General features: G+C 45.3%; 1 protein-coding gene across 3 annotated transcripts in view; it reads right to left on the reverse strand.

Annotated features, from left to right (window-relative positions):
• clcn5 (chloride voltage-gated channel 5) overlaps window positions 1-25983 on the reverse strand; it is a 35520-nt gene that overhangs the window by 2193 nt on the left and 7344 nt on the right. Inside the window, exons 1-12 of one of the 3 annotated variants that reach the window (XM_062963998.1) lie at window positions 19816-20157; window positions 18589-18737; window positions 15182-15333; window positions 12458-12557; window positions 12137-12327; window positions 10876-10998; window positions 9696-9902; window positions 8515-8595; window positions 5622-6164; window positions 4154-4340; window positions 3219-3617; window positions 676-892 (exon numbers count right to left, since the gene is read on the reverse strand). In XM_062963998.1, the coding sequence (XP_062820068.1) occupies window positions 676-892; window positions 3219-3617; window positions 4154-4340; window positions 5622-6164; window positions 8515-8595; window positions 9696-9902; window positions 10876-10998; window positions 12137-12327; window positions 12458-12557; window positions 15182-15333; window positions 18589-18724 (2336 nt within the window). In that variant the 5' untranslated portion in view covers window positions 18725-18737; window positions 19816-20157. Of the gene's footprint in view, window positions 1-675; window positions 893-3218; window positions 3618-4153; window positions 4341-5621; window positions 6165-8514; window positions 8596-9695; window positions 9903-10875; window positions 10999-12136; window positions 12328-12457; window positions 12558-15181; window positions 15334-15827; window positions 15988-18588; window positions 18738-19815; window positions 20158-25983 lie in introns of those variants that run through there. The other 2 variants (XM_008121642.3, XM_008121643.3) reach the window with 2 other exon arrangements.

Raw genomic sequence — 25983 nt, forward strand, 5'->3', positions numbered from 1 at the left:
TGTAACTTGGGGACAGCCTGTTACGGCTTTTGAGTTCTGTTATTGATGTTTTAAAAGGTGCTTTTAGGATGTTTTTAAGACGTTTTTAAAGATGTTTTTAAATTGTTGATTTTAGCCGGTTCTTGTAAGCCGCCCCGAGCCCTAGGGGAGTGGCGGCATATACGTTTGAAAAATAAATAAATAAATATTCAATAGATAGAAGATAGATATCAATATATATCACTATATCCAAAAAGGAGCCCTGGTGGCGCAGTGGGTTAAACCCTTGTGCCGGCAGGTCTGCTGACTGACAGGTCAGCCTTTCAAATCCAGTGAGAGCGAGTGAGCTCCCTCTGTCAGCCCCAGCTCCACATGCGGGGACATGAGAGAAACCTCACACAAGGATAGTAAAACATCAAAAACACCTGGGCATCCTCTGGGCAACATCCTTGCGGCCAATTGTCTCACACCAGAAGGGACTTGCAGTTTCTCAAGTCACTCTTGACATGAAAAAAACAAAACTAGCAGAGGTGTTATTTGGAGGGTGAAGGAAGCATGATCACCACCTGGAGGCCACATTCCCACAGCCGTAAGGAAGCTGGGATTTACAGTAAGACTTCCATAATGGGCAAGCAGAGAGCTTAATCCCTGGCTGTTGCAGGGCAAGCGTGGCATAGGAGGGTGGCCCTTCCTCACCCGTTGTGCGTGACCAGGACCTGGCGCAGGCCCAGCTTCCGGAAGATGTCCACCACGATCTCCATGGGCGTCTGATCTGTGACTGTGAAGGGGCTGAGGTCCAGGATGTTGCGGAGCTTGAGGCTGGAGGGTGAGCTGGGGGGCAGCGGCGGGGAGTGGTCTGTGAAGTAAATGATGGAGGTGCTCACGATCCCGTCCTGCTTCTTCCGGGCGGTTTCTGGGGGAAATGGAGAGAGAAGTGACTGTAATGGCCCTTGAGATAGAGGAGACGTCCAAGGGTGTGACCTTGGTGCATCTAAACTATACAAGTAATGCAATTTGACATCTGGGGGGTATCATTTAGTGAGACATGAGGACTCTCTAGGAGGAGAAGCTACAACTCCAGGGAAATCTTAGCACTGAGCCATAGCAGTTGCACTAGAGTCAAAGTCAAACCACATTATTTCGACAGCGTTGATGTACCCATTGAGAAGCAATTGGACACTGGCCGTTGGACCCATATCATTCCCTGCTGAAGAAAGGCCATGAGTTGTTGTGCCAATCCTAACTGCTGAATAGCTGCCCCAGACCCCAAGGCCAGGAGGACTATAAAAAAAAAAAACAGGAAGGAAGGAAGGAAAGAAGGAATGATTTCAGATCATTTCCTGTTGTAAATAAAAGAGTCTCTCACTGAAAAAGTGGGTAAGGAGAGCCCCCAAAACATGACAAGAACCCTTCCATGCCTCAGAAATGCTCTACTAGGACAGGAGCATCAAGCTCATTTACATTGAGGGCCACGTCAGCTTTATGGTTGCCTTCCAAGGGCTGTGGATGGAGAATCCATGAATACAGACAGCCAACTATAATTTATTTTACTTAGTGGTTGGTGCACTTTAGTTTTTACCCAGTTTGGGTCCCCAGATGTCATTGAATGAGAAACCCCATCACTTTTGATTATGCACCATGTGCACAGGAGATAATGGGAACTGCAACCCAACAGCCCTTGTGGCTCTGACTCCAAGGAATGGTGGAAGGGCATTTTGGAGGCAGGCATCCTACTTGCAAACCTCGTATCTTGATCCAGACCCCTCTCCTGACTGAACAGAACAAACAGCAGTCCCCGAGGTGTGCCTGCATCCCAACTCCCATCAGCTTTAGTCACGATGTCTAATGATGAGGAATACAGGAGTTGGAGCCCAGCATCTGGAGGGCCACATGAAGTGGCATGGAGAGTGGGATTCCGACTGTGGGCCTTGAGTTTGACACACGTACACTATTATTACACTATGTAACAAGATTCCCTGATTTGAAAGTGCAAATTGTGCAGTACATACTTTGAAAGTAGTTGTTATACTCCAGAAACCTCATTTTTGTAACTGCTACAAACTATGTTGAATTGGTTGAGAACTCTTATTAGATATTCACTAAAAAAAACTATAGCAAAATCTGCTGCTATATGACATTTATAACCCAGGAACAAAAATTGTGTAATGTAGTGGTGGTGGTGGTGTTGTCTGGGATGTTGTGTGGCTGGCATCTTCAGAGGGTACTCTGTGACAGCCAGAGATTCAGGCAAAACGTCACAAGAAAATGCTGCTAGAACACGGTCATACAGCCTGGAAACCACACAACACCCCAGTGATTCCGTCTGTGAAAGTCTTTGACAATACATTATTATTATTATTGATACAACATTGTATGGCACAGCAAACAAGATAGATATGCTGGATTTCATATCACAAAATCGAAATCCAGCATATCTATCTTGTTTGCTGTGCCATACAATGTCATTGTGTCAATAATAATAATAATAATAATAATAATAATAATAATAATAATAACAAAGACTCTGGCAGAAACCAGTACAGGTGGTCCCGGTGGTGATGGGCACACTGGGTGCTGTGCCAAAAGATCTCAGCCGGCATTTGGAAACAATAGACATTGACAAAATCACCATCTGCCAACTGCAAAAGGCCACCCTACTGGGATCTGCACACATCATCAGAAAATACATCACACAGTCCTAGACACTTGGGAAGTGTTCGACTTGTGGTTTTGCGAAACGAAATCCAGCATATCTATCTTGTTTGCTGTGCCATACAACGTCGTTATGTTAATAATAATAATGTATTGTCAAAGACTTTCAGTGGGGTACCAAGAAACATAATAATAATAATAATAATAATAATAATAATAATAATAATAATAATAATAATTATTATTATTATTATTATTATTATTATTATTATTATTATTTTGATTCCGTAGCCCAATGGATGTCAAAATAATTATTATTATTATTATTATTATTATTATTATTATTATTATTATTATTATTATTATGTTTCTTGGTACCCCACTTTTTATCTTCACAAGGAAACGCACTAGAGCCTCCTTGGGACCAAAGAGGCCTCCAAAAGTGATCCATCCCAATCCTCTCCATCCTATCCATCCCCCTCCCATATAGAAAATCTAGTGAACCTCCCTGGTGAAAGAGGACAGCCCACCATCTTTCTGAAGTGACATCCAGAGGAAGGGATGACACCTCTCTCTCCAAGACTCACCGATGGAGATGATGAGGTCCCTGCGGAGGACAAAGCCCACCAGGCGCTGGGACTCGCGTGAGACTACCACCGGGTATCCGCTGTAGGTGGTCTCTGCAACCAGGGCTTCGGCGTCCTCCACAGCCATGCTGTCCTGGGTGAGGACGGTCAGGGGCGGGTCGCTGCGGCGGGGGCGCATGACGTCCATGGCCAGCGTCTTGTGGGAAAACTCCTCCTTGGCCTCCAGGAACGGGTAGCCGTTCAAGCGGATGTGGGCGTCGTAGATGCCCTCCCGGCCAATAGCATCTGCTACCCACTTGCTGGTCATGGCAGCGGCCATCAGGGGCACGATGTACTCCAGGCCCCCCGTCAGCTCAAACATGATGACCACCAGGGAGACTGTCATGCGAGTCACGCCACCTGAAAGACACGGGTACACACATGTGATGCTGCAGGGCACTCCCTATGGATTACTTAGCTCCTGCTTCATTAAAGGATCCAGGGAACTGGTCAGCAAAAGGGAAAACCACCTGCTTTGGTGTAAAGAAGTCAGTTGCCTGGCATGGGCCAATGGAAACAGACATCCCCCAGAAGACCTCAGTGTATGAACTGAATCAGGGCTTCTGAAACTGGGAGTTTTGACACCAAATGGGGTCTCAAAAATTTTGGCAACATTAAAAAGCTTCTGAATGTCAGCTAGTACTTGCTTTAGGCCTTGACAACGCTAACAGTAAATGTTTGGGTTTTATACCCATTTTATATATCTATATACCTGGGGTCACATAAAAGTGTAATGAGTGGAAAGGTTGAAGAAACCCTTGGCTGGTTGATACTTCTCCCAAAGCCTGTATGCTAGTCACGTCTTTGAGGTCTTTTCTATGGCTGCCCTGGCTTTCAAGCCTGAGACACACTGGCACCCAAGACACATCCGCGTGCAGCAAGAGTCCTACATTTACCTAGACAGGCAGCCGCCCCAACCATGGCATAGAGGCCGGGGGTGATGCAGTCGGCGCCGGGGCTGCACCAGCCCTTGAAGATGCCCCAGTCGTGGTGGAAGTAGGCCAGCTGCTCCACGCCGACCCCTAGGAGCCGCCCCGCAATGGCCCCCACCGCCATGCTGGGAATGAAGAGTCCCGACGGCACCTGGAAGGGAACCCACACATCTAGTACACAAAAGCTCCACAAAAAGCAAGGTAGAGAAGGACCTCAGCCAGCAACCCTGCCTGCAATCCTAGCCTCCAGGGAGTTGGCCTAAATGACCCTTAGGATGGATGGCTATCCGTTGGGGATGTTTTCATTGTGATGTCCTGCTTGGCAGAAGAGGTGAACTGGATGGCCTTTGGGGTCTTTTCCAACTCTATGGTTCTATGATCCCTTCCAGCTCCTTCCATCCCTTCCAACAATATTATTTTGCTACAAAGAAAAGCTTCCAAAGGAAGAGATAACATTGGTTTGTGTGTTTTTGCTCTTTTTATCACTTTTGGCCACTGCTGCTGGGTCACGCTGCTGCTAATAAGTTACTCTGGGGCATTTATGGGGAAGGTCTTTTCTTAATAAGCACACTCGCCCAACAAGAAATAGGAGGAGGAAGAGAAGGAGAGAGAAAGAGGAGGAAAAAGAAGGACAAGGAGGAAAAAGAGAAAATGTAGGACAGAGAGGAGGAGGAGGAGGAGGAGGAGGAGGCAGGGAAGGGGGAACGAGGAGGAGAAGGAAGAGGAGGAGAAGGAAGAGGAAGGGGAAAGGGAAGGAGTTGAAGGTTAAAAAGGGGAAGGGAAGAGGGGGGAAAAGGTATAACAATAATAACGATAATAATAACAACAAATAAAACATGTATAAGTAGATAAAAGGATGTAGTAGAGAGATATGTAGTAAAGTTGTAATGGAAAAGTCTAAAACTGATAAGAAATATGCATAAAGATGTTGGATTCTGATTTTTCTTTATCGTTGGATTGCATACAATGTGATATGTATGGGATACTGTAAAATGAGGAAAGAATGTATACTTATACATTTTGAATTATAAATTAATAATAATAATCTTGAAAATAAAATATGTATAGGTAGATGAAGGGTGTGTAGTGGAGAGATGTATAGTGAAGTTGTAATGGAAAAGTTAAAAGACTGATGGGAAATATGCTTGGGGATGTCCTTGATTTTTTTTTTTTTTTGCTGTCGGATTGTATGCAATGTGATGTGTTTGAGATATTGTAGAATGAGGAAAATGTGAGCTTGTACATTTGGATTGATAAATTAATAAAAACAAATAAAAAAAGAAGATTAAAAAAGAGGAGCAGCCACAGAAGACAGATTTTACAAAACTGGACTGGCACTTTCCTCATTATCCCAGCACTTTCACCATTACCCCCCTCCATGCCCCCACGGTGGCCCCAAAGGCCCATCCCTTTCGGTGTGCCTCCAACTGACCTTCATGCCAAAGGTGAAGATGGTGATGGAGGCCTTGAGGAGCAGGGCCAGGGCCAGCTTCCACATGGCGGTGCGGACCCCACTGCCAGCGGCCCGGTTGGGCAGGCTGCCGCCCTTGGTGCTGTTGTAGTCGTTGCTGTAGTCGCAGAGCTGGGAGGCATCCAGAAGGCTGCAGTCATTGAAGAGCTCAGAGATGAGCTCACTGGTGCTCATGCGGGTGTATTCGTTGGGGAAGGCCAGCAGGGCCGTCAGGGCCGTGACCGCCATCACCTCCGTTACAGGGAAGCGGCCCAGGCGCGTGGTCTTGCGCCGGCGGCACCAGGCAATGTTGCTGCGTATGAAGAAGGCTCCCCAGAGGCCCCCAAAGATCCCGAGCAGCACAAAGGGTACCAGCTCCAGGAGGTGCCACGGCGTGTGGAACTCCACGTAGAAGAGCACCAGGCGGCTGTTGCCGAAGGGGTTGATGGAGCGCAGGGTGAAAGCAGCCACCAAGGCAGCGAAGAAGGAGCGCCACAGGGTCTTCAGGGGGAAGTAGTAGCTCACCTGGGAGAAGGAGGAGAGGAGGAGGAGACATGGGGCATGGCTCAGTCTCATGTCATGCGGGGCACCCAAATCAGAGAACTCTGGATAATATTATGTAACAAAAGGTGAAAAAAATTCTGTTCCTGGTTTGAAGGAACTGGTGCGAAAAAGACCTTGGAGTCCTCGTGGACAACGAGTTAGACATGAGCCAACAATGTGATGCGGCTGCTAAAAAAGCCAATGGGATTCTGGCCTGCATAAATAGGAGTCTAGTGTCTAGATCCAGGGAAGTCATGCTCGCCCTCTATTCTGCCTTGGTCAGACCACACCTGGAATACTGTGTCCAATTCTGGGCACCACAATTGAAGGGAGATGTTGACAAGCTGGAAAGCATCCAGAGGAAGACAACTAAAATGATCAAGGGTCTGGAGAACAAGCCCTATGAGGAGCGCCTTAAAGAACTGGGCATGTTTAGCCTGCAGAAGAGAAGGCTGAGAGGAGATGTGATAGCCATGTACAAATATGTGAGGGGAAGTCATAGGGAGGAGGGAGCAAGCTTGTTTTCTGCTGCCCTGCAGACTAGGACGCAATGAAACAATGGCTTCAAACTACAGGAAAGGAGTTTCCACCTGAACATCAGGAAGAACTTTCTCACTGTGAGAGTTGTTCGGCAGTGGAACTCTCTGCCCCGGACTGTGGTGGAGGCTCCTTCTTTGGAGGCTTTTAAGTAGAGGCTGGATGGCCATCTGTCGGGGGTACTTTGAATGTGATTTCCTGCTTCTTGGCAGAATGGGGTTGGACTGGATGGCCCATGAAATCTCTTCCAACTCTACTATTCTATGATTCTATGAAAGTGTTATTTTCTGTTTAATTGTGTGGCACTTACTTTGTAAATAATTGTTCTACTCCAGAAACTTCGTTTTTGTGGCTGTCACAAACTAGGTTGAGACTCTTGGAGATATTCATTGAAAAACTATAGCAAAATGTGTTATAGCAGGATGTCCTTCCCACAACAGTTTAATAAACTTTTCCCATGTTTTTCTGATAGAACCAATTAGGAAACTACATTTATAACCTAGGAACAAAAATCATGTTACGTAGTGTAATGACACCCCTCTCCTCTATTCCACAGGGTATAGGCAAGCTTCCCTTTGGATTTGGATTTGGCTCAGCTGCCAAGTTACTGAATAACAAGAACCGGTTCTTGCATTAGATTAAATCACTCAAAAGGCAGGAGAGAAGGTTGAGAGGGGACATGAGAGCCATGTTTCAATACCTGAAGGGATGTCATAAGGAAGAGGAAGCAGGCTTGTTTTTTGCGGCCCTGGAGACTAGGACTTAGAACAATAAATTCAAATTCCAGGAAAGGACATTTCACTGAATTTAGAACTTCCTGACAGTAAGAACTGTCCAATAGGGGAACTCTCTGCCTCGGAGTCCAGTGGAAGCTCCTTCCTTTTAAACAGAGGCTGGATGGCCATTTGTAGGAAGGGCTTTGATTACATTAAATGACAGGATTTTTGTTCCTGTTTTATAGAATCATAGAATAGAATCATAGAATAGTAGAGTTGGAAGAGACCTCAAGGGCCATCTAGTCCAACCCCCCGCTAAGAAGCAGGAAATCGCATATAAATGCCATTTCCTAATTGGTTCTATCATAAAATATGGGAAAGGTTTATTAAACTGGATAAAACTTTGTTTTTGCAGTCTGCACAAATGGTTAAAAATGGCATAGCCAGAAAAACAATGTTTCTGGAGCATAACAACTACTTTTAAAGTAAGTACTGCACAATTAAACAGGAATAACACCAGGAACAGAAAATTTTGAAAATTTTGTTACATAGTGTTATGTTTTTCCTGCATGGTCAGAGGTTGGACTAGACGGCCCTTGGAGTCTCTTCCAATTCTATGATTCTATTCTAACAATAACAACATTATCTTACCCACCCCTCAATTGCCAGGAGTAGTAGCCATTTAAGACTTTCAGAGACTCTCAGTGAACTCAAGGCAACTCAGGGGAATGGCAGGTGCTTAAATGGCTACTACTCCTGACAATTAAAAATAGGCCTAACTAATACTATACCCCATATGATAATTTCTATATTGACATTAATTTTGAAATGCAGTCATTAAAAGCAAATTGAGACAAGTAAAGACAAACGTATCTTAATGTCACACAGTTTTACTATATTATAAAAACAGCTTTGTGAATGCAGAATTCCTTTTTTGATATTTTTTGTCGGTTGCTTGAAAGCTATGGGTTGCTTGGGTTCTGGTAAACAGAGAGTCTTCATAACAATGCTCCAAGCAGCAGCCCCAACGAAGGCCAGGCTGATCAAAGCAAGGACCCAGCAGAGTGACCATTACTTACCTCTTCCAGGCTAAAGAGGACCCCTCCAATGGGAGCCCCAAAGGCCACAGAGACCCCTGCAGCAGCCGCCGCCGATAAGACCTGGAAGGATAAAGGGAGGGGTCACCTGGGGGTCAGGCTGTTCAGGTCCTGAACCGGTGCTTGGCCGCTGTGTTGGACTGGATGAGGGCCAACAAATTGAAATTGAATCCAGACAAGACAGAGGTCCTCCTGGTCAGTCAGAAGGCCGAACAGGGAATAGGGTTACAGCCTGTGCTGGATGGGGTCACACTCCCCCTGAAGGCGCAGGTTCACATTCTGGGGGTGATTCTAGACTCATCGTTGAGCCTGGAACCCCAGGTCTCAGCGGTGGCTAGGGGAACCTTCGCACAATTAAAACTTGTGTGCCAGCCTTGGGAAGCCAGACTTGGCCACAGTGGTCCACGCTCTCGTTACATCCCGTTTAGACTACTGCAATGCACTCTACATGGGGCTGCCTTTGAAGACTGCTTGGAAGCTTCAATTAGTCCAATAGGAGGCTGCCAGGTTAATAACTGGAGCTACCAAGCACAATTCAAGGTGCTGGCTTTAATTTATAAAGCTCTAAATGGTTCCAGCCCAGCTTATCTGTCTGAACGTGTCCCCCGCTACGACCCACCTCGAAGCTTAAGATCATCAGATGAGGCCCTGCTCACGGTCCCGTCAGCCTCACAGGTGCGGCTGGCGGGGACGAGAAACAGGGCCTTTTCAGTAGTGGCTCCCTGCCTATGGAACGCCCTCCCCAGTGAAGTCAGGCAGGGTCACTCTCTCCTATCCTTCCGTAGGAAAGTTAAAACTTGGTTTTGGGGCCAGGCTTCCGAATAACAATTAGCAGTGCTAATTATTATTATGTACGCTGGAACTCAATTGACAGACCCGGTCTTTTAAACTTGAACACGGCCATCTGTATTTTATGTGTTTTATGAATGTCCAATGTAATTTAATAATTTTTAACTGATTTATAGTGTATTATACAATTTTTATATATGTGTTTTATTGTAAGCCGCCCTGAGTCCCCTGTTGGGTGAGAAGGGCGGGATATAAATATTGTAATAAATAATAATAATAATAAGGCCAAGTGCTTTGCAAATGGCTCCTAGCGCTTCGAACCTGCACCACAAGGATGGCAAAGGCACCGCCATTCGGAGGGCACCGGGTCTCACCTCTCGGCGCTTGGCCTCATTCTTGCGGTACTTGGTGAAGAGGTGGCAGAGGATGTTCCCGCAGCAGCAGGCAACATGGACCAAGGGCCCCTCCTTGCCCAGGCTCAGCCCCGAGGAGACGGCCAGCACCAGCGTGACCGTCTTGATGACCAGCGTCCACTTGCCCAGGTAGCCCCGGATGATGAAACCACTCAGAATGGTCTTGATCTAAAAGGAGGGGGAGAAAGAGGAAGGTCAAGGCAGGAATCGGGTACAAGCAGGGAGTAGGAATGGGAGGCCCCACAGACACGTTTCTCATGTCTTGTGTTTATTCTCTGTTCTGTATATTTTAAAATGTATTTTCTAGAAATACATTTTGATATGAATCTTTTAAAGAACTACATTTAATATGTATGTATATTTACAAAATGATTACAATGTTTACATGTTTTAATTATGGAGCCCCCAGTGGAGTAGTGGGTTAAAGCCTTGTGATTTGAAGGTTGGGCTGCTGATCTGCAAGCTGCTAGGTTCGAATCCCAGAAACACTAAAAAACATGGGAATCCCAGACAGAAAACAATCAGAGCCAGCTAGCACCTCCCAACAAATGATTCCCCAGGCTTTGTAGCTGCAAGGCCATTCAATGCTAATCAAACTGGCCAATTGCAACATTTACACTTGGTTCAAACAGACAAGAGTTATTTTTTGTACCCTGGATATTCCATAGATTGCCTAGTTTCCAACAGACCTCCCAACTTCTAAGGATGCCTGCCACAGATGTGAGAGAGCGCGGATGAGCTCCCTCTATCAGCTCCAGCTCCATGCGGGGACATGAGAGAAGCCTCCCACAAGGATGGTAAAAACATCAAAACATCTGCGCGTCCCCTGGGCAACGTCCTTGCAGATGGCCAATTCTCTCACTCCAGAAGCGAATTGCAGTTTCTCAAATCGTTCCTGACACGAAAAAAATTAGACTGTCCAAGGTTTGAAAGTGTTATTTCTTGTTTAATTCTGCGGTCCTTCCTTTAAAAGTAGTTGTTCTATATGTACTATAGCAGGATTTACTGCGAAAACAAAGCTTTTTTGCAATTTAATATACTTTCCCCATGTTTTTATGATAGAACCAATTAGGGAATGACATTTATAACCCAGGAACAAAAATTGTGTTACATAGTGTTGTTGTTGTTCTTATAGCCTTACCTCTGGGATCCCCGAGCCACAGGCGTAAGGTGCAAAGCCCCGGACAAGCAGCACGGCCAGGAGAGAGAAGAGTAGCGCCCAGAGGACGTAGAGGAAGTAGTTGAGGATGTAAGCCACTGCTCCCTAAATGGAGAAAGAGTGGACATGTCAGTCCTTGTGATGATGCCTCGGAAGGCCTGCCCATTCGCCCAAAGGTGAGCCGAGAGTCGTTGCAGCCTGTTGGAGGGGAGGGCTGCATGTGCCAAGTGCCTCCTCCTCCCACCTCCCACGGGGTCTGCACTCACCCCTTCTTCTTTTTTTATAAAATAATCTTTATTTAAATTTTGGTATACATAAAAACATTTGGGGGTAAAAGGGGTTAGGATTGAGGAAGGGAAACAGGGGGGGGGGATGGTGGGGTGAGTAAAGGAGGGGAGATTCAGGGTTGGAAAAAGGTTACGGGGGTGGTACTTCCAGGACATTCCCATTGGTTGTATATCATTTTCCTTTACATTCTGTACAAATCCTTAATACAGTTCCACATTCTTTTCTCAGTAATTTGTATCAGTCTTCTCAGTCTTCAATATATATTGCTGGAGAGAAGTGGCTTAGTTTTCCCTTCTTCTTTCAATCTTCTTAATTTTCTTTTCTTTTAGTTGATTTTTTTAGATTTTAAATATTTTTAAATATTTTTAAAATATTTTTCTAATTTTCTCCAATCGGTTTCTTTCCTCGGTCTTCCTTGGTGTTTGGCTATCAAAAAGTTAATCTATCCATATTTTTTATTTCTAGTATTTTGACTAGCCATTCTTCTATCGTAGGTATCTTATCTTGTTTCCAGTATCTAGCGTAGACAATCCTGGCCGCTGTTGATAAGAATGTTAAAATCTTCTCTTCATTTGATCCGGGGGGCAGTTTAAAGATATTCAATAAGTAAATTTCCAGATGTTTCTGAAAATTAACACCTAAAATCTGTTGAATATTTTCATGCATTTTCTTCCAATATTCTTTTGCCCATTTGCAATTCCACCACATGTAATAATAATAATAATAATAATAAAACTTTATTTATACCCCGCCACCATCTCCCCAATGGGGACTCGGGGCGGCTTACATGGGGCCATGCCCAAAGCAAAACAATATAACAAAATATAAAAACAACATATCATAGAGCAATTAAACAATACAATAAGTAATAATATACATTACAACACAAGTCAAAGAAACAGTAATAACAAGGGCGGGCCGCATGAATACAAAGATAGAAGGATCCTGCACTCACCCCTTCTTCTCGGCCGGTCAGGAGCTGGGCCCAGGTCCTCCATTCAGGGCATTTGTCCCGGTTCTGGAAGGTGACCTTGGTTGAGTTCCAGCAGCAATGTTCGTGGTTGTACCAGAAACGGTTCAGGCACACGCCTTCCTTCAGGTCGGTCATCCAGTGGGCAGAGATGTCAATCAGGCCGGCCAGGGCCCCTGCGCTGACAAAGAGGGACCCTCAGCAGTGGGAGACAGGATCCCTTTGCGACCCAACCCAAACAGACCCACCAACAGGGCTGGGGCCCAAACAGGGCCTCTCCTCTCTTTCCCTTCTTTTCCTACTCACCTGCTGACAGTCCTATTAGCAGCATCAGCAGCCAGCCAGAGAAGGCGTCGCTCACGCTGTGGATCAGGGCCCAGGTGGACTCCTTGCTTCTGCTGGTGATCTGGGTGCAAGTGGAAGAAAGCAGGGAGGCTCATGGGGTTAATAATAATAATAATAATAATAATAATAATAATAATAATAATAATAATAATATACTGTATATACTCAAGTATAAGCCTAGTTTTGATTAAGGGTCTGGAGAACAAGCCCTATGAGGAGCGGCTTAAAGAGCTGGGCATGTTTAGCTTGCAGAAGAGAAGGCTGAGAGGAGACATGATAGCCATGTACAAATATGTGAGGGGAAGTCATAGGGAGGAGGGAGCAAGCTTGTTTTCTGCTGCCCTGAAGACTACTAGGACATGGAACAATGGCTTCAAACTACAGGAAAGGAGATTCCACCTGAACATCAGGAAGAACTTCCTCACTGTGAGGGCTGTTCGGCAGTGGAACTCTCTCCCCCGGGCTGTGGTGGAGGCTCCTTCTTTGGAGGCTTTTAAGCAGAGGCTGGATTGCCATCTGTCAGGGGTGCTATGAATGCGATTTCCTGCTTCTTAGCGGGGGGTTGGACTTGATGGCCCATGAGGTCTCTTCCAACTCTACTATTCTATGATTCTATAGTTTTTCAGCCCTTTTTTTGAGACTGAAAAAGCCCCCCTCGGCTTATACTCGGGTGAGGATCCTGGTTGGCTTATATTTAGGTCAGCTTATACTTGAGAATGGAGCCTCCGGTGGCTCAGTGTGTTAAAGCACTGAGCTGCTGAACTTGCAGACCGAAAGGTCCCAGGTTCAAATCCGTGGTGCGGAGTGAGCACCCGCTGTTAGCTCCAGCTTCTGCCAACCTAGCAGTTCGAAAATATGCAAATGTGAGTAGATCAATAGGTACTGCTCCGGCGGGAAGGTAACAGCGTTCCATGCAGTCATGCCGGCCACATTACCTTGGAGGTGTCTACGGACAACGCCGGCTCTTCGGCTTAAATTTAAATTTAAATTTACAGTATTTATATTCCGCCCTTCTCACCCCGAAGGGGACTCAGGGCAGATCACATTATGTACATATAGGGCAAACATTCAATGCCCATAAACACATCGAACCGAGACAGAGACAACAGACAGATAGACGCAGAGGCAATTTAACCTTCTCCTGAGGGGATGTTCGATTCTGGCCACAGGGGGAGCAGCTGCTTCATCATCCACTCTGATGGCACTTCCTCATTCCAACGTTGTTAATTAGTTAAACTTGCCTCCCCAATTTTATAAGTGGTACCTTATTTCCTACTTGATAGATGCAACTATCTTTTGGGTTGCTAGGTCAGCAATGAGCAGGGGCTATTTTTTATTTTTAATTGACAGGTGCTCACCCCGCCACGGGCTGGCCTCGAACTCATGACCTCATGGTCAGAGTGATTTATTGCAGCTCTGATCTTATTATTATTATTATTGCATTTATTATTTTACTCTATTATCACATGTATTATTTTCTTGTATTTATCATTATTATTTTTACATGTATTATTTTACTCTATTATTATTAAAAGGATACATATGCACATTTACATTGAAGAAGATGAGAATAATGATTTGATCAGAGTTGGACAGTCTTATCTTAAATTTGAGCTTGATGCAAATATTCAAAAACATTTAACCTACTGATGCCTCAATTAATGTAATTTTACTGGTATCTATTTTTATTTCTGAAATGTAACACCCTCGGCTTATACTGGAGTCAATGTTTTCCCAGTTTTTTGTGGTAAAATTAGGTGCCTCGGCTTATATTCGGGTCGAAACTTGCACTTTCGGCCCAGTTTCTTTGGATCTAATCCAAGATTTTATCAGTATATATTCTATGTGATTTTTATGACTTGTTTTTATTGTTGATGGATCTGTTTTATTGCTCTGTTTTTATATTGTTGATGTCCGGGCTTGGCCCCATGTAAGCCGCCCCGAGTCCCTTCGGGGAGATGGGGCGGGGTATAAAAATAAAATAATAATAATTATTATTATTATCAGCTTATACTCGAGTATATACGGGTACTTTATTTATATTCTGCTCTATCTCCCCGAGGGGACTCAGAAGTGGGGGGTGGACTGGATGGCCTTTAAAGATCTCTTCCAACTCTAGGATTCTACGAGGGCTATCCAGAAAGTAGGTTACGTTTTGGATTTTTAAAAGGATGAAGTATAGGATAAATCATTTACCATATGCAGCTGAAAGACACATTCCAATACTACAATCTCATATAATCCCTGTTGAAATTTAGGCACGTTTCATATAGATAAATGAGTTTGAAAAGTACTGCTCCAGTAAATTCCCTGATTGTGTCCTCAGCTCTTCCCCCTTCTCCCTTCCTGCAGAGTAGCCAAAACGCTGCGCTGCCAGCCACGCCCCCATTGTTGGAAACGGAGGAGAGAGGCGGCAAATTTACTGGGGCAGACCTTTTCAAACTCATTTATGTATATGAAATGTGCCTAGATTTCAGTGGGGATTACATGAGATTGTAGTATTGGAATGTGCCTTTCAGCTGCATATGGTAAATTATTTATCCTATACTTTGTCCTTTTTAAAATCCAAAACGTAACCTACTTTCTGGATAGCCCTCGTATGATTCCATGACCGAGAATGGCCCTGGTTCCTACGTTGGGGTCCTGAGATGTTTCTGCCTCCGCCCGCCTTGCCCTCCGGCTCACCTCTCGGTGCCGGTCTCGGTCGCGAGACTTCTCTCGCACCCAGTCGATGGTGTTGAAGTCCTCATAGGTCCCCACGCCTGGGACCGGCTCCTCTAGGAAATCCATCATCTTGCTAGCTCCGTTCATCCCACCTCCATTGTAGGAAGAGAAACCTGCAAGGAAGGTAAAGAAAAGCATTGGTGGTTTCAGTGGGGCATCTCAAGTGAGGGCCTCAAGAACTAGACTGGCTTCCCACCTCAGAAGACCCCTAAAAGCAGGGCACGACGGGAGAATTCATGCTCCCTTTCCCCAGGGTTAGCATTAGCTTGATGTTCAGTTGCTTCGCCTCTTCCCTCTTGGCCTGCTTTTCCTTCTTAGACCCCTCAGGATGTAAATCGTCCTGTTTTCTCCTGATGATAAGGTCTGGGGGCCTGGCACAAATAAGACCATTCCCCGCTCTTCTTTGCTGCCAGGCAATGCCCCACTCCAAAAGGGTGGCCGGGAAAAAGCAGACAACACAAACCACTCAGCTCCCAAGTGCTGGTTTTTAGAGCCTCCTCCCCATTTGCAAGCAAATTCCTGCAACAGATTGGGTCAAGAGGGGCCAAAGAGCAAGAACCTTGCTCTCTCTTGATCCAAATCGGTTCTAAGGCAGAGGGTCACAGACCTGGGAGGGACGCTCCGTTCGCAGCAGCCTTGGGGCCACAGGAGGGGCTGGGATCCTGCTTCTCCATTTGGAGCCCCCAAAACCCCACCTGCCCCTTCCTCCAAGGCAGACAAGGCAGGCGGAAGCAGCCCAGGGACAGGAGGCTCTCCTGGAGAAACTCCCCAGAAGGAAGGAATGCAAAGTTCCCAAAGAGGAGAGGAGAGGAGGGAGCAAAGTCGTTTTCTCCACAGGAAAGCAACAATGGGCCAGGTTAATCATTTTTAGCAGCCCTAGCTGCCAAGGGGAGAGGAGGAGCAGAGGTGAGCCGGGGGACGAATGGCTGTGGAGTTGCTTCTTACCCTGTTTCCCCGAAAATAAGACAGTGTCTCATATTAATTTTTGCTCACAAAGATGCGCTAGGTCTTTTTTCAGGGGATGTCTTATTTTTCCACAAAGAAGAATTCAAATTTATGGTTGAATTTTTAAAAAAATGAAAATGTATTATCTACTGTACAGTGGTTGTCATCACAAACCAGTGTAACCAAACTGTGAACCCTTTCAAGAATTTCTATATTATATTTTATTGCTAGACTGTTTTTAAATTACTGTTTTAAATTTCTATTTGTATGTAAATGTATGTTGTTGTTGGGCTTGTCTGTAAGCTGCCCTGAGTCCCTTCTGGGAGATGGAGGTGGGATACAAGAATAAAGTTATTATTATATTATTATTATTATTTCTTGTTACTACCTTTATTTCCATGTACAACCATCTATGGTATGTACATTTACCGATCCTGCATGCTTCCAAACAAAAACTTTGCTAGGTCTTACTTTCAGGGGAGGCCTTATATTTAGCAATTCAGCAAAACCTCTACTAGGTCTTATTTTCTGGGGATGTCTTATTTTCAGGGAAACAGGGTAGCACTTTCGGGGGGGGGGGGTCTCACTTAGACTACTGTAATGGGCTCTGCATGGGGCTGGCCCTGAAGAGTGTCCAGAAACTTCAATTAGTTCAGAGATCTGCAGCAAGGTTATTAACAGGTGCTGGATCCAGGGAGCATACCGTCCCCTGCTAAAGCACCTACACTGGCTGCCAAATCCTTTCCAGGCCCAATTCAAGGTGCTGGTTTTGACTGCTGGCACCAACCTGAGTGCCCTTCAGCCTCAGGAGCGGCCTGCCAAAGGAAGAGAAATGCGATGCCTAAATCGGCTGTCAGTTTTTAAGGCACAACTTAAGACTCATCTCTTCCATCACACCAACACAATTCATTCAAACTTGTGGATTTTAAAAGGCATTTTATTGGTGCATTTTAATCTGCATTGCACCTGTATATATTTGTTATATATATATATATATATATATATATATATATATATATATATATTCGTGTCAGGAGCAACCAGAGTTGCTTCTGGAGTGAGAGAATTGGCTGTCTGCAAGGACGTTGCCCAGGGGACGCCCGGATGTTTTGATGTTTGATATTTTAATCGTGTTATGTTTTTATCTCACTGTTATCACCATGTTGTACCCCATCCTGAGCCACACGGATAGGTGGGTAACAAATGATGATGATGATGATGATGATGATGATGATTGGTAGAGGAAATCTTTTTCCTGTCTGGCCAAAGCAAGTCTTCCTCCTGTTTAGAGTCCTCTAAGTCTTAAAGGCACACAGCATGGTAAATTGATGCCTAACGTTGCAGAGTGACTGGAATAAGCCAGGACCAAGAAGACCCCTTAGGGCAGTGGTTCTCAACCTATGGGTCCTCAGGTGTTTTGGCCTACAACTCCTAGAAATCCCAGCCAGTTTACCAGCTGTTAGGATTTCTGGGAGTTGAAGGCCAAAACATATGGGGACCCACAGGTTGAGAACCACTGCCTTAGGGCAAAGTACTGTGCTCAGTTCCTCTAAATCCAGCAGAATCTGTCTTAATAATAATAATAATAATAATAATAATAACAACAACAACAACTTTATTCTTATACCCCGCCCCATCTCCCCGAAGGGACTCGGGGCGGCTTACATGGGGCCATGCCCAAACACAACAATATAAAAGCAAGCAAAACAATAAAGCAAATCACTCAACAATAAAACAACAATATCGATAAAAACGGTCATAAAAGGTCAACATACAAAATAAGGTGTTAAAAACATGGGTTAAAATCACAGATCTGGGCCAAAGTGCAAAAAATGTCAGTCATCAGGCAGGGGTAGTTGCCCAACTGACGTAGTCATTAAAGTGCTAAGTATAATACTGAGAAGGCATACCTATGGGTCTATACTAAGTAGGCAAATAGGTCGAACCTACAAAGGTCAATCATCAAAGGCCTTTTGGAAGAGCCAGGTTTTCAGGCTCCTCTGAAAGGAGAGGAGGATGGGGGCCTGCCTGATCTCCCTGGGGAGCAAGTTCCAAAGCCGGGGGGCCACGACGGAGAAGGCCCTCTCCCTTGTCCCCACCCACCGCGACTGCGAGGGTGAAGGAAGCGAGAGGAGGGCCTCCCCCGACGAGCGAAGAGATCGTGTGGGTTCATAGGGGGAGATGCGGTCTCTAAGGTAGGTGGATCCCAAACCGTTAAGGGCTTTGTAGGTGATAACCTGCACCTTGAATTGGGCTCAGAAAATAAACGGCAGTCTTGATATTAATGTTTTCACTTCGTCTGGATCTTGGGTCAATTTTCAGGTGCACTCTGCTCCTTCTGCCTGATAATAAGCCAAGCGGCAGAACAAGGACTCCACCTGCAGGGCAAAGCAAGGCTCCCTGTCTGGCTCTGTCAGCCTTACCTTCGGCCATCTCCCGGTCCAAAGGAGGGACATCATCTGCGATGGAGAAGTCCAGCGTTCCTCCGCCGACCTCCACCAGGTCTTCATCGCTGGTGCTGCTCTGGAAACTCCCGCGGCGGAAGCCCTTGCTTTCCATGGCCTGGAGAGACCTGAAAAATATAGGCAGATGCAATGAAATAAGCAACAACAACAACAACAGCAACAACAACAACAACAACACATGCATGGCCACCCTAGACCTTCAAAGTCAATATTGAGGGAGGGCAGAGCCAACCAGGGCTCCCTTTAATAAAAAGCCAGACAAAGACATGAAAGCCTGTCTCTGGGCACCAGGAGAATTTGGGGGTTTGTTGTTATTATTCTTATTATGTTTATTTATACCCTGCTTTTTCTCCCCACAAGGAGACTCAGAGGCTTACATTAAAAGAATTTCAATACTTAAAAAAATCTACAAATATATAAACATTAAAACAGAATTAAATATCATTGGTATTTTAAAAAATCAGTTAAAATCCATTAAACATATTCAAAACTAAAAACCACAGCAGCCCCTTTTGTTCCCATTTCGTTTTAAGATCCTAATCCCAGAATCTCAGAAGGTTCTGACTCGGCTTTGGGGGGAAATTGCTGCACTCCAGGCCTGTAAACAACAATGACTACTGTACCAGAGTCCAGGAATATAAGCAAACAGTTTATTGTAAAAAAACAAACATATAAAAGGCATATAAAAATCAGGAATAAGAAAGGAAGATATATAATCCAAAAAGGTTTAGCAAAAGGTGAGAATTAAACAATAATCCAAATGTCTCATAAAGTTCCAAAGGTGGCAAAATCTAGGAACAGCCAGGAATCACAGATACAACTGAAGTCCACAATCAGGAAGATATAACTAGTAAGACTTGAACAGGAATACATGAACAGGAACATAGAAAATTTTCAGAATATATTAAATCCAAAATCAAAACTTGACTCAGGCTTAGCTTCTCATTCTAACACAGTGTTGCCTGAACTGACCTTAAGATAAACAACTTGCTGCTTAATAGACACCCATGAAATAATTCTGTTTCCCGTGAAATTCTTTCCCAACTTTCCCACGTAATCTCTCTGAATGACGCAATCTATTTTCGGCTCTGATTTGTAAACAAATACTTTTTTCGATCTCCATAGCTGCAGATGGGTTTCCAGGGGAACCCTCCTTATCACTCAGCTCTTCACACAATTCCTTACCTGCTGTTGGGACTTCTGACTCTCCTGAATGCCCTTGAGGCCCTGTACTTTCCAAGCCGATTTTCTCACAAAGAGAACCATTATTTCCCGGACTTGAGGGCCCATCACTTTGTACCACAGAAAAGCTCACAATCCTCTCTAAATCATCCACAGGAAAGCTCACAATCCTCTCTAAATCATCAGTTCAACCATCAGCCTCTGGTTCCTGATCTACAACAGAAATAGACATGTTTATTCACAATTCTGTGAATAAGAGCCATTTAAACCAAAGCCAAGGTGGAGGAGGGCTTTCTAAAGAGTCACTGGTCAGCATCTTGAAATAACAGATCACAGAATAGTATTCCATCCCCCTCTCCCAAGCAGTTAAAATGAGCTCAGAGAGGAAGGCCACATGGGAGGATTTTCAAAGTGTGATGGACGCAATGCACACAAGGATCAGGAAACAGCTCTGAAGTTCTGAAACAGTCCAGGAGAAGTTTAAGTGAGGTCACAAAGAATGAGGCATGGGAACTTGGCAAGCATTTCTTTGGACCAGGCAGGATTTTTCTCCTGTCAGGAAGCCTTAAGAAAACAGGGAAAGTGGCTCTGTAGCAACTGCAAAGGTCCAGAATCAGGAGGAAAACAAATCAGCAACTGTTTCTCTCTATGCTCACAAAAAACATGAAGATGTCCATTGCACTCAAGAGCCTGCAAATGCATCCCCCCAGGGCAGGTCATACTCTCACAGCCTCATAAGAAGGCAATGACAACTCCCTTTAAATGCATCTTGCTGTGATATATTAACCTGAGGGTTGTCCTAAGTCAGAAAGGAACACAGCCACAAGATTGAGCCCAATGGATCAATGACATCAATTACTAATTTACTAAATTCCCATTGACTCAGCAGTCCCATTGTAGCTGGACATAACACTCAGCTTTGGCCGAGCCTCTCTGGTCACAACAGGTGGGCCCCAAGGCCGGGGCTAAAACCGGCCCGGAGCCGGATGACCACTGCATGCCTCCAAGACTGACTTATTCCAGGTGAGGAACAGGCTGCATTCCTGCCGTTACAATGGCAACAAGGCAGACGCAAAAGGCTTCAGCTGCAGGAGTTGGATCTGCAGCTTCATTATATTTTGAAGACGTATTGTTCCATGTTTGTGCAATGCAGTGAGTGAACCCTCATCTGACTCACATTCTCCAAACACAGTGAGTAGGTGACTCTAAACACATACAAAGAGGCAACCACTTCAAAGAGAAGCTAAATGTTTCCATAGGCTACATGTGCCTTTTCATAGTGTTCAGGGCACTGCTTTTTGACAGCAGAGGGGCCAAACAGGCTCCGTCCAGAGCTTGCTGTCAAGAGCCCTTGGATGTGGTTTTCTTTCTTTCATGGCCGCCAGGCGTCACTCTCTATCTTCTTCCACTGGACTTGAAGCAAGTGGCTGAGCCAGATTCCAGAAAGCAGTAAAGCGGTTCTTAAAAACGAGGCTGATTCACACTGGCTTCTATGTCACCGGATGATGACTTGGCTGCTGAAGAACGACAACAGCCTTCTCCTTCGGGAACCTCATTTCGCCCCTGAAGTGATATCATGCTATGCAGGAATCTGGCCCACAATTCTGGATATTGCAGATACTTAGTAGTTCTCTTTAGCATTGCTGTTGAATTTACAACTGTGTTCTGAAAGCACACTGAGTAGTTCTCTTTAGCATTTCTGTTGAATTTACAACTGTGTTCTGAAAGCACACTGAGTAGTTCTCTTTAGCATTTCTGTTGAATTTACAACTGTGTTCTGAAAGTACATTTATTGCCACATGCCATGTGCCACCCTCACACAGTGCTGTGCACATGAAGCGGCATGATTAATAATAATAATAATAATAATTGATCATATCCTCAGCTGCTGTAAGAAAATTGCACAGACAGACTACAAACAGAGGCACAACTCTGTGGCCCAAATGATTCATTGGAACTTATGCCTCAAGTACCACCTCCCTGCAGTAAAGAACTGGTGGGATCACAAACCTGCAAAGGTTGTGGAAAATGAACACGCAAAGATACTGTGGGACTTCCGAATCCAGACTGACAAAGTTCTGGAACACAACACACCAGACATCACAGTTGTGGAAAAGAACAAGGTTTGGATCATTGATGTCGCCATCCCAGGTGACAGTCGCATTGACGAAAAACAACAGGAAAAACTCAGCCGCTATCAGGACCTCAAGATTGAACTTCAAAGACTCTGGCAGAAACCAGTGCAGGTGGTCCCGGTAGTGATGGGCACACTGGGTGCCGTGCCAAAAGATCTCAGCCGGCATTTGGAAACAATAGACATTGACAAAATCACGATCTGCCAACTGCAAAAGGCCACCCTGCTGGGATCTGCACGCATCATCCGAAAATACATCACACAGTCCTAGACACTTGGGAAGTGTTCGACTTGTGGTTTTGTGAAACGAAATCCAGCATATCTATCTTGTTTGCTGTGTCATACAACGTCGTTGTGTCAATAATAATAATAATAATAATAATAATAATAATAAATTATTTATAACCCACCCTATCTCCCCAGGGGACTCAGGGTGGTTTCCAACAAAAGATGGCAAACATTCAATACCATAATAAACAAAACAAAACAGTAAATAAACACATCAACACAAACTTATTATAACTAGCCAAAAAGGTGAGTAATTAAATAGATGTGGTAGATCTAAATCAATCACACTTAATGTTCCTTATTAGGCATCCCATGCAATAAGGTGGAGCCTCCGTTGGCTCAGTGTGTTAAAGCGCTGAGCTTCTGAACTTGCAGACCGAAAGGTCCCAGGTTCAAACCCGGGGAGCGGAGTGAGCGCCCGCTGTTAGCTCCAGCTTCTGCCAACCTAGTAGTTCGAAAACATGCAAATGTGAGTAGATCAATAGGTACCGCTCCAGCGGGAAGGTAACGGCGCTCCATGCAGTCATGCCAGCCACATGACCTTGGAGGTGTCTACGGACAATGCTGGCTCTTCGGCTTAGAAATGGAGATGAGCACCAACTCCCAGAGTTGGACATAACTGTACTTAACGTCAGGGGAAACCTTTACCTTTACCTATGCAAGAAGCTAATGTTCCTTTGTGTAGTTCCTCATCCACTTCCCTTACTTGGCCACAAGTGATAGCCTATGATGATGATCCCACAGAGGAAAAAAACAGGGGTGAACTATTGCCTGCTGCATAACACAGAACACAACACACTGACAGATTAAGGCTGCCCTGTAATTCTCCAGGAATGAGCGCATTTCAATCGGGATAAGACAGAAACACATCTCCAGCCTCTGGAGTAAACAAGAAAAGCTTAGAGGGGAAGGAAATGAGCCAAAAACCTGACTTTTATTTTAAACGCAGGGAGGTGACAGAGGAAGTCAAGTAAGACCCAGTATGGAACGCAAGGAAAGAAATCTTTTCCATGAATGGATGAATCCATCTCTGTTGACTCTCGCTCTGCCACTTCGTCGCCAAGGGTTTCTCCTAATGCCAGGCCTCCAAAGCTGCGAGTCGGGTTGCAAGACTTGACTCAACATTCATTTCCAATTTGGACAGACACCTGAAAGGCTTACATGTAGTTCCCTTCCTGAGCACAGATAACAGCAGACGCGGCTATATGACTGCCCTTTCCGCCTGCCTGATTCTCTTTGGCTCGCCTTCCTCAACACCGGCTGCGATCCATGGTTAAAGGACACTTTGTTCTGCGCACGACCATTGTGCCAAGGCACGCTTCTGGCGGAACTCTCCATTGTCTATGGGAGCATTGTCTGGAGCAAAGGCAAGGCCCCATGACTCCCACTCCGACATTTCAAGACCACGAAACCCAAGGATCCTTCATCAGAAGGCATGCAGAGCCTCCTTTCCATCGGACATCCCAGTCCAAACTTTGATCACTTTTGGTCCACGTAAAGAAAGAGACAAAAAAAGTGTGTCCACATATCCAAACTACCCAGAATTACATGGCAGAACTGCTGAGCACAAAGATAGGAAGCACAAGAAGGTAGGAAGCACTCTGAAAGGTAGGAAGCACAAGATAAAGCCCACATGAACCGTATCCACTATCCAGGGCAATTCTCAACAGGAAGGCCCAACGGTCAAAAATAAACACGACCAACAAAGTACATCAAGGTTGATGTTTGCCAAATGTCCCAAGCATTTGCGGGAGGGGTATTTCCTGCCTTTCCTGGGACAAGGAGGAGACCTCTCTGAAGTCTAAGGTCAGTCCAAACTGGAGACTTCCATGTTTATTAAGTAAAACTGGGAGGAAATGTTTGAGAAGGAACTCTGGATGTATTTACTTGAAGTGAACGCCGTAATGACCAAGCAATCTTCTCTTGAAGAATTTCGAACAAGAAAAACTGGAATGTCTCACTCTACGCTTCTCAGGTGCATTCTTAAGGGATGTGTGCAAGAATGGAAATATTTCACAGAAGCCATGGAAATTACCAACCTCAGCGTGTTTCCTGCTGATTCCCAGCCTAACAACTTTGCTTTGTTGTCAACTGTCATCTGTGACCTGTGGCCACCTTATGAGGGACACCCAAGCCCTTCTCTCATCAACAGTCCTGCTCAGGTCTTGCAAAGGCATCCATTGCTTCCTCGATCTGTAATGTGATCTTCCTCCTTTTCCAAATGCTATCATCTGTTCCAGTGAGTCGCATCACCTCATGATAGGTTCAAAGTACAATAGCCTCAGCTTAGTCATCTTCCCGGTTTGAATCCAGGGAGTGGGGTAAGCTCCCATCTGTCATCTCCAGCTCCCCATGAGGGGACATGAGAGAAACCTCCCACAGGATGGTAAAACATCTGGGAGTCCCCTGGACAACGTCTCTGCAGATGGCCAATTCTCTCTCACCAGAAGCAACTTGCAGTTTTCAAGTCTCTCCTGACACGAAAAAAAGTCATCTTCACTTCTGGGCTGAGCTCTACCAAACATCCCTTCATATTCATAGTTGTTGTGGGACTTCTAGTCCAATGTATGCTGACTTTATCCTAGGATCTGTGTGTTGTGTGCCTTCAAGAAGTCTCTGACACCTGGGATCCCAAGGCAAAACTACCCTGGCAAGACTGGCCTGGAGGGAGTCTGCCTCCTTCTGAGGCTGAGAGAGTGTGCTTAGTGATGGACTCCTGTGATGGCAGTGCAAAGGAAAACATTTCCTACTCCATTACCAACCTTGCTATTTGACACTGAGAAAGAGCCTTCTAATATTCCGTTAAACCGTTTCGCCATTCTACGTACTTGTACTCGTTTCCCAAAAGGGAAGAGCCCATTCCACCTGTCTCATTTTTTTTTTCCCTTCAGAGCTCTTTCCTCCAGATCTTGAAGCATGTTAGCTGACTTTTATGGCAGCTCATAAGACGTACCGGCTGTGTGTTCGTTTACGCAGGAGAGTGCGTGTTTCTCAAAGAGGATGAATGAAATCTAGAGAGGCTACAGGTTACTTTGATTTCTGGGACCCCTGGCAAGAGGAAAAAGGGGAACTGAGGGGAGTTGGAAGGCAGCCCTTTGGAGGGGCCACTGGGCATGCCACACAAAGGGCTCAAAGGGCTTAAGGTGTTTTGTGTCGGAGCCTTGGTCCTGGCTGCTTTCCTGTCGCATTAATACAGCGGCCTCATTTGTGCCAAACTCTTGGCATTCCCTTCCGGTGACCCTTCAATTTTTGCAGCAAAACATTGACCCAAAGCCACCAGAAATCTGTAGCTAGACAAGTGGGGAGTCACAAGGCCCAACTGCTGAAGAGCCTCAGCTGGGAGGGTGAGACCCCGGTGGCAAGCACTTCATAGAACCCAAGATACTAGGGCAACTGTAACTTCTAAGCAGGATTATGCAGAGATTGAGAGGCCCAGCCACACTTCTGCTTAAACCCAAAGCCAATTGAGAGAGCTGCCAGGAAGCTGGCGTAGAGGAAGGAAAAGCTCTTTCCTTCTGTGGCAGAGGCAGTTTTCTCCCTTAGTAGCCCCAGTGGCGAAGTGTGTTAAAGCACTGAGCTGCTGAACTTGCAGACCGAAAGGTCCCAGGTTCAAATCCCGGGAGCGGAGTGAGCACCCGCTGTTGCTCCAGCTTCTGCCAATCTAGCAGTTCAAAAACATGCCAATGTGAGTAGATCAATAGGTACCGCTCTGGCAGGAAGGTAACGGCGCTCCATGCAGTCATGCCGGC

Source organism: Anolis carolinensis, unplaced genomic scaffold, assembly GCF_035594765.1.
Source record: "Anolis carolinensis isolate JA03-04 unplaced genomic scaffold, rAnoCar3.1.pri scaffold_12, whole genome shotgun sequence".
Taxonomy (NCBI): domain Eukaryota; kingdom Metazoa; phylum Chordata; class Lepidosauria; order Squamata; family Dactyloidae; genus Anolis; species Anolis carolinensis.